The sequence below is a fragment of the Vulpes vulpes genome, chromosome 4, assembly GCF_048418805.1.
Source record: "Vulpes vulpes isolate BD-2025 chromosome 4, VulVul3, whole genome shotgun sequence".
Classification (NCBI taxonomy): Eukaryota; Metazoa; Chordata; class Mammalia; order Carnivora; family Canidae; genus Vulpes; species Vulpes vulpes.
The window spans coordinates 145,378,870-145,387,409 of NC_132783.1; the positions used below are offsets into that span (position 1 = coordinate 145,378,870).

General features: G+C 65.0%; 1 protein-coding gene across 1 annotated transcript in view; it reads left to right on the forward strand.

Annotated features, from left to right (window-relative positions):
• The window catches only part of MYO10 (myosin X), a 194,376-nt gene extending 188,559 nt beyond the window's left edge, over positions 1-5,817 (forward strand). The window contains exons 38-41 of the mRNA XM_072757215.1: positions 588-708; positions 989-1,441; positions 3,216-3,407; positions 4,421-5,817. Of these exons, the coding sequence (XP_072613316.1) occupies positions 588-708; positions 989-1,441; positions 3,216-3,407; positions 4,421-4,522 (868 nt within the window). The 3' untranslated portion in view covers positions 4,523-5,817. The remainder of the gene's footprint in view (positions 1-587; positions 709-988; positions 1,442-3,215; positions 3,408-4,420) is intronic.
• The last annotated feature ends 2,723 nt before the right edge of the window (positions 5,818-8,540 follow it).

An 8,540-nucleotide genomic window follows, 5' to 3' on the forward strand; every position in this document is an offset into this window, starting at 1 on the left:
GTCTTGGAATCTCCTGGTTCCAGGCTGCTTACGTGTCATTGGCTTCGAAACAGGGCTAGTGGACACGAGCAAACCCATACCCTCTTCAAACTGCAGTTTATAGCTCTCGGACCTGTAATACATGATCCAGGACGTTCCCCTAAGTTCCCCTAAGAACACGAAAGGTATTTCTGTTCCATGTGAGCACAGCCTCCATACCGATCGTGTCGATTTTTTAAGTATTTATTTGAGGGCTAGTAGAGGGAAGGAGGACGGAGCCCATTTATTCTACTTGGAGGGACTCCGCACGTGCTTCGCCGGGCCCCTCTGTCTGCGCACTCTGCAAATACGCGGTCAGCAGTTTACCCGAGGGGGCCTGTGTGTTGCCTTAAAGTGGGGCCAAAGTGGAAGCGTGACTCATTCTGGCCAAGTGCCCTAGTGATGAGCCCTGGTAGCCAGCTGCACCTTGCTCTGCACCCGCAGCCCCGGGACCTGGGCTCGCACAGGCTGTCTGCATCCTTGGAGCGAGCCCCCGGGGTCAGCGCCTCGTGGCACCGAAGCGCCATCCCTCCTCCTGCTTTCTGAGCCCCTCTTGCCTTCCGTCTTAGGCTGGCGGCCACATCAGAGGTGGGGGACCTGCCCTGGAAGTTCTACTTCAAGCTTTACTGCTTCCTGGACACGGACAACGTGCCAAAAGACAGTGTGGAATTTGCCTTTATGTTTGAACAGGTAGGAGGAGCTTTCCAAATGGATTCCTCGGCAGGGGAGCAGGGACAGATGCGCTCCTAGGCCTCCCGAGTCGGTGGCTGGTGCCCAGGAGTGGGGCACGCACGCAGGGGGCGGCTGCACCCAGAACTGCCCTAGCGGGGGGTGGGGGAGAGATTGGGGGGTAAAACGTGTGCTAGATGCTCTCTGTGCTGCGGGGAGGGGAAGGCAGGTGAAGGGGGTGAGGGCACAGCAAGTGGGGCTGGGGCGAGCGCACCCTGACCCCGCGGCCTACCCCGTTCAGGCGCACGAGGCCGTCATCCGCGGCCACTACCCTGCCCCTGAGGAGAACCTCCAGGTCCTGGCGGCCCTGCGGCTACAGTACCTGCAGGGCGACTACTCGGCGCACGCCTCGCTGCCGCCCCTCGAGGACGTTTACTCCCTGCAGAGGCTTAAGGCCCGCATCAGCCAGGCCACCAAGACCTTCACCCCGTGTGAGCGGCTGGAGAAGAGGCGGACGAGCTTCCTGGAGGGGACGCTGAGGCGGAGCTTCCGCACAGGCTCCGTCGTCCGGCAGAAGGTGGAGGAGGAGCAGATGCTGGACATGTGGATCAAGGAGGAGGTGTCCTCGGCCCGGGCCAGCATCGTGGACAAATGGAAGAAGCTGCAGGGGGTGGGCCAGGAGCAGGCCATGGCCAAGTACATGGCCTTGATCAAGGAGTGGCCGGGCTACGGGTCAACGCTCTTCGACGTGGAGGTGAGGACCAACTGCCCCTTGTTCCTCCGGTGCACTGGGCTGACTGCGCATGTGCGCCGGGGGCAGCCCAGGGTGTAGGGCTGGGGGTGGGAGGGTGGCCCAGGGCATGGGGCAGGGGGCAAGGTGGCGCCTAGGCGCTCTTGCCCCTGTGGTCAGAGCCCCCCTTCCCCTCCGCCCTCCCCTCCCCCTAGTTTTCCTCCCCCGCAGTGGAGGATTTCATGGTATCGGGAGTGCACGGAAAGTTCAGGGCTCACGGTAACTTCCTTCTTTGGAAGCGACAGGTAGACCCAATCAGAAAGTGCTGGTGAAAATCAGCATTTAAAATCTAAAAAAAATTTTTTGAGCCATGTACGTGAAATCAGGGACTCTGGATACCGTTGACCCGTGAACACTGTGGGGGCTGGAAACCCGAGAGTTGGCCGCGACTGCCTGCGGGGTGACTTAGGCCTGAACCGCCTTGCCAGCGACCCATTTAGCCTGTTGCGTGTTCCATGCTTACTGTAAAGCTGGAGAAGAGAAAATACTGGGAGTCCCAGGGAAGAGGAAATACGTTTACAGCCTCTACTGTATTTTTAAAAAAAGACAAACCCGCACGTAAGGGACCCATGGAGTTCGGCCCCAGGGTGTTCACGGGTCCACTGTACCTGGAGTTCACATTTGGTTGTCCCCGTGAATCTCTGTCCGAGGAAGGATTTTGTGTCACAAACGGGATTTGGCCACGAGCAGGACCCGTTGTGACTCCTCCCCGGGTGTCAAGCAGCCCCTTTACTGACCGCAGGTCGTCCAGCGCTCCTGCCTCTAGATGGAGGCCTGGCAGCGTGCGCCCCCACCCCTGCCGCCTTCACCATGACGGCTTACTGGACCGCGGCGGCCTTCCTTCCTTCCTTCCTCTGGCTGCTTTCACACGAGAACGGCAGCATTGAGTAGACGGGACAGGGACCACGTGGCCCCCAAAACCTAAACTATGATTCCTTGTCCCTTGACGGGTAGGCTTGCCGGCCCGGCCAGAGGAGCTTCTGGCCGTCTTAGCACAATCCCCTTCAGCATGTTCGGTTCCGATGGCTTTTAGCTGAGCCTCTGTACAAACCTAACCACTGATGATCACGTATCCCGAGACCCCGTCGTGGCTTCTCCTCGGACACTGGTTGCTTGGCGGGTTCAGTGTGGTCTGTTTTGAGGTATAAGTGAGACGCTTTGTGCAACACGTCCTGTGTGGTGTCCCCGCCGCCGTACAGGGTGCTCCTCCCCACGTCGGGGCCTTGTTTCCTTTCCAACACCAGTCCACGCAGGGAAGCCTGTCGCTCCTCAAGGGACTTTCCTCTCCCCTCTGCTCGAGGGAGGTCTCCACGGCCTCTTGTCAAGGAGCCAAACAGCTCAGCATGGAGGGATTTGGAGGATTTTCCTCTGATCCTACATTTTGTGTTTGAAAGGATCGGAGGCCGAGGTAGGGAGGGGACGTGGGCTCGGGCTGCCGGGTTTGCTGGGGAGCCGTGGTCACCCTCCCTGGCCTGGCGTCTCCGGGAGCTCCCTGGATGATGCGTAGAGGAAGGACTCCACAGGTGCGATGTTAGGAGTCACCGGCTGGTCGACCCACCTCGGGCATTAGGGAAACCTAGTCAGAAACCCGCCAGCCCATCCCGGGAGGGAGCCCACGCCCTCCATCCGTCCCCGGCACAGGACACACATGGGTGCGCCTGGCCTTCCGCATGGAGGGCCTGACTCCACCTCCCCGTTCTCTGTTTCTTGCTGCCCCTTGTGTCCCGCTCGTCCCCAGTGCAGGGAAGGCGGCTTCCCCCAGGACCTCTGGCTGGGCGTCAGCGCCGACGCAGTCTCCGTGTACAAGCGTGGGGAGGGCAGGCCGTTAGAGGTCTTCCAGTACGAGCACATCCTGTCTTTCGGGGCGCCGCTGGCAAACACGTACAAGATCGTGGTCGACGAGAGGGAGCTGCTCTTTGAAACCAGTGAGGTAAGAAGCGACCCGAGGGAACCCCCTGTGGCCCTGACAAGGGACCGGAGCGATGCCCCGTTTCTGGGCACCTGTTCTGCTTTAACACACGTGAAAGCTCAGCACGGCGGCCCCTCCCCGCTGAGGCTCCTGAGGCCCAAGCGGGATCACCCCAAGGGTCTTCTCTACTCTTGGGGCCGAGAAGCCTGGTTCCGCTTTACCAGCGGGTCTCACTCGTTAGAGGAAGGGAACCGAGGCACGTGGAAGATGTGTGCAATGGGGCGAGACAGCCTTGTGCCAGTGAGGGCGCCAGCTGGCAGGAGCGGGGGCAGCCACCCCGGGCACCACTGACTCCGGCTCACGGAGTCACAGCCTCTGGAGGTGTAGGGTGTCCTCATGATGGCCCATCAGGAAGCCGATCGAGGGCTCCACTCGGAGCTGCTGGCAGGCACAGGTGGATGCTGCTGTCATCACGGAGTGGGGCCGGGGCCACCATGCAGGAGGGGTGAGGCTGGCAGGCTGAGCAGTGACAGGCAGGCATCCGGGCCTTGACCAGAGGGTCCCAGGCACCGGCTGCCAGACTCGGTGGGCGCCCGGCAACACGAGGGAGCCACCCTGGGGGTCTTTGGTTGTGCCTGACCGAATGACCGTGACTTTGCCAACAGATGTGGGGTGAGGTCAGGAGGGAGGAGGCATGCGGAAGGCAGGGTCCCTGAAGGGGCAGGGGTGCAGGCCCCAGGGAGGGACAGCGCTGGCGTCCTGGGAGCAGCTGCCCCCGGCGTGTGGACGGTGGGGACCCCGTGTGCACCAGCCAGTATTAAGTGGGGCTGGTGATCGCAGCGCCCGCGATAGGCCGGAGCCCTCGGGCGGGTGCAAGAGCCACCGGGCGTGCACACTGTATTCAGAAAAGCCACGCTTGGAGCAACAGTCGAGGGCCGCCAAGCTCTTGGTCCTGGACTCGGGCAGGCAGGTGGCCCTGGCACAGGGCCCTGGCGGGGACTCCAACCGCGTGCTGACTCTGCTTCCCCGGGCAGGTGGTGGACGTGGCCAAGCTCATGAAAGCCTACATCAGCATGATCGTGAAGAAACGCTACAGCACGTCGCGCTCCGTGAGCAGCCAGGGCAGCTCCAGGTGAAGGCCGCCGCAGCCGCCGTGTCTTCGTGTCTGGACGCGCCGCTCCTGGCCTCCGCCACTGCTGCCTCAGAGCCGGGGCACCTGGAAGCCCCTTGCCCGGGCACGGTTCTCCGAGGGTCCTTCCGCCCCGTCCGTTTCCGTGATCCCGTATTAAGCTGTCAACCTTAACAGCCCAGTTTCGAAAGCTTTACTACTCTTAGATGACACATGCCTTAAAATAGAGAGGACCCCCCGCCCCCGCTGCCGCCAAAGCAGCCAGAAGTGCCTTAGCTGTGCTACTGAAGGGAAGCACCCCCGGGTGACTCAGGGGACACGTAGCCTGGGAGGGGGGTGTCGACCCCTCGATTCTGCACTAACCTCCCACCCGATTTCCCCGCTTTGAGGAAGGTGAGGGGGCGGCGAGGGGGGAACAGAGGGAGCACAAGGGGACAGGACAGTTTAGTTGGAGCGCTGCTGGCAGCCTTCCTCGTGGACGTATATTAACTTTTTTCTGTTTCCTCTTTCACGTCTGTGCTTGCCCCGCATGCATGTGTTCACAAACTCATCACTTTAATCGTCTCATGAGCATTAAAAGCAAAGGGAAGAGGATGTGCAATGGTGTAAACTGTCTGTCTGTATATTTTAATAGTTGAGAGTTTTGCTCTTCGGTTGTGACTTTGTGAGGGGGTTTATTAACAGACCAGAGTCCTGGCTTTCCCTGTCTTTGCTGTACTTCGGGAGCCACAGTTGACCCTGTTTTGTTTTACGTGTAGCAAGGTCTGCGCCCTGTGTCCGCTGTATTGTGGACAGACAGGTGGCCCACGCAAGGAACTGTATTTATAACCACTCTGACTCCGACGCCGTCTTTAGAACCATTGGAAGTCATTTTGGAAGCTTTAGTTCCTGAAAGATTTAAGTTAAAAACCGTTTCTTTGAAGGTCAGTTGGTGTCGCTCCAGGTGGCTAATGACCACGTAGCCGTGCTGGGTCGGGTGGAGAAAGCTGCCTTCTCCAGGCGGGTGACGCGCGAGCAAATCCCAACCCTGACCCTATAAATGCCGAGACTTTAAGAAAATAACATTTTATCCCAAGGTTATGATGGTAATCTGACACAGTGCCTGTAAATAAATCAGCGTTTATGACCAGAGGAAAAGTAATCTGGTCTTGGACTTTTATTTTTATATGGAAAAGTTGTAAAGACTCAGGCCAACTAAGTCTGCCCACAAAGAAAAACAATTGCCTTATCTCTCCGGGACCGCACGAGAAATCCTTGTTCGCTGGCTCCAGCACAGTCTGACAATAAAGGATCCCAGCCGTCGTGCAGTGTGTTTTCTTGATGGGGGTGAGTCCAACACCTCGTGGGGTTTGGGTTTTGTGGTCGCTGCGCGTTCCCTAAGCTGAGCACCGGGGCTCGGCTCCTTCAGACACGCAGCAGGACGCCAGGGAGGGGCCGGTGGCAGGATCCCGCGGAATCCGGAACGAAGGCCTTGCCGTGTTCAGGTCTCATGGTCTCACCCCAAAACGTGTCTCCTTGTGGAGTCGTGGCCCTACACGTGCCTGCCCCCTGCTCCCGTGGAGGATGCCCAGGCCGGCGGTGTGGACGGACCCAAGAGCCCGCTGGGCTCGGGCAGGGCCGCAGCCGGTCCCCGCCGCCCTGGACGCAGCCCTGCCCCTCCGGTCCGGAAGGTCCCTGAAGGCAGGGGCCGCGGGTGACGGACGCGCAGGAGGAGCGGGAAGGGGCCCAGCTGGCGGGGGCCTGGGACCCGCTTGGAGGCCGAGGCCGAGGCGCAGGCGCAGCGTCTCCCGCGGCGCGGCGGGCCCGGGCGTGGGTCTGCACACCTGGGCCTTCGGCCGAGGCTTCGCACTATGTGGAGGTTTTTATGTAGAAATAACCGGGTCAGAGGGGCGCGGCGGGCGCCCACGGGAGACCCGAGCCACCGTCCCCGCGGCCCCTCGTGCTCAGGGCTCTGCGCCCACCTGCTCCCCTCCCTCCGCGCGCACTGGCCCCGCCACCCGTCCCTCCGTCCGTCCCTCCGTCCGTCCGTCCGTCCGTCCCGCCCTCCCTCCGTCCCTCCCACTTCCGCCCCTCCCTCCGTCCCTCCCTCCGTCCGTCCGTCCGTCCCGCCCTCCCTCCGTCCCTCCCTCTGTCCCTCCGTCCCTCCGTCCCTCCGTCCCTCCGTCCGTCCCTCCCTCTGTCCCTCCGTCCCTCCGTCCGTCCCTCCGTCCCTCCCTCCGTCCATCCCGGACCCAAGGCCGCGCCGGGGCAAGCCCCGCCCCCCGCCGCCGGCGCCAGGACCCCGCCTCCCGCATCTCCAGCCGGAGCAGGGGGCTGGAGCTGCTCTCGCGGTGTGGCCGGGGCGCGGGTCTCCCTGGGGCGGGGGGACGGTGCGGAGCCGCAGGTGGGGCGCAGGTCCGAGGCCGTGCGGGCCCCCCCCCCCCCCCCGACGGCTCGACGCCTCGACGCCGGCCTCTGCTTTAGCTCTCCGGGCGCCCGGCCCCGCCCCGCAGGCCCCGCCCCGCAGGCCCCGCCCGCGCCCCCCGCCAGCGCCCTCGTGGGTCGGCGCCTCCCACCGGGTGTCCGCGCTCCCGCCGGGCCGACGTGAAGCCCCGGTGGCCCCCGGGAGGCCGCAGCCGTGGAGGGCTTCCCAGTGGAGGCGTGTCCGTGCCCCGCGAGGGCCTGTGCAGGACGGGAGGCCGCCCTGGGGGGGGGGGGCGCGGCCGGGAGGGAGGGCGGCTCCCCGCGGTCCGGGCCCTGCAGGGGGAGCGGCTCGGCCCGGAGCGTCTGCGGGGCGGGAGCTGGGCTGCAGGGGGCGCCCGACGCCCTCGGGACACGCGGGGAGCCCAGGGCCTGCGCCGTTCCGGGGCTCGGACCGCGGCCGTCCGGGAGTCCGTGGGTCCGTCCGAGGGTCCGAGGGTCCGTGGGTCCGTTCAAGAGTCTGTGAGTCCGTCCGAGAGCCCGTGGGTCCGTCCGAGGGTCCGTGGATCCGAGGGTCAGTGGGTCCGTTCAAGAGTCTGTGAGTCCGTCCGGGAGTCCGTGGGTCCGTCCGAGGGTCCGTGGGTCCGTTCAAGAGTCTGTGAGTCCGTCCGGGAGTCCGTGGGTCCGTCCGAGGGTCCGTGGATCCGAGGGTCCGTGGGTCCGTTCAAGAGTCTGTGAGTCCGTCCGGGAGTCCGTGGGTCCGTCCGAGGGTCCGTGGGTCCGAGGGTCCGCGGGCCCGTGGGTGCGTTTAATGCCGCTGAGGGAACCGAGCAGGCGTCTGCATCTGGGCGAGGCGGCCGCAGCGACCTGACCGACCCCGAGCGGCCCGCGTGGACGTATTCACTGAACTGTCCGGCTCCGCGGGGTTCGCAAAGGGACCGGGACGGTGTCGCGCCACTTGGGGCCTGGCTGGGGGCGCGGTGAGCGGCGGGGACACGGCGCGGGGGCGGGGGCGGGGCGGGGGACACGGGGCGGGGCTCAGGGTCCGGGTCGGGGCACGGCGCAGGGGCGAGGCCGGGCCCTGGGCCATGCCCCCGCGCTCTCTCCTGCGGCGCGTGGCTCTGCGGCCGGCGGGGACGAGGTCGGGGCTCGGGTGGGCGCCGCGGGCGGTGTCCGCAGAGCGTCCGTCTCGGCCTGGAGGTGCGGGCGCCCCCGAGCACCGCCCCCAGCACCGCCCCGAGCACCGCCCCGAGCACCGCCCCGAGCACCGCCCCCAGCACCGCCCCCAGCACCGCCCCCCGAGCACCGCCCCCAGCACCGCCCCGAGCACCGCCCCCAGCACCGCCCCGAGCACCGCCCCCAGCACCGCCCCCCGAGCACCGCCCCCAGCACCGCCCCGAGCACCGCCCCCAGCACCGCCCCGAGCACCGCCCCCAGCACCGCCCCCAGCACCGCCCCCAGCACCGCCCCCAGCACCGCCCCCGAGCACCGCCCCGAGCACCGCCCCGAGCACCGCCCCGAGCACCGCCCCCAGCACCGCCCCGAGCACCGCCCCCAGCACCGCCCCCAGCACCGCCCCCAGCACCGCCCCCAGCACCGCCCCCAGCACCGCCCCGAGCACCGCC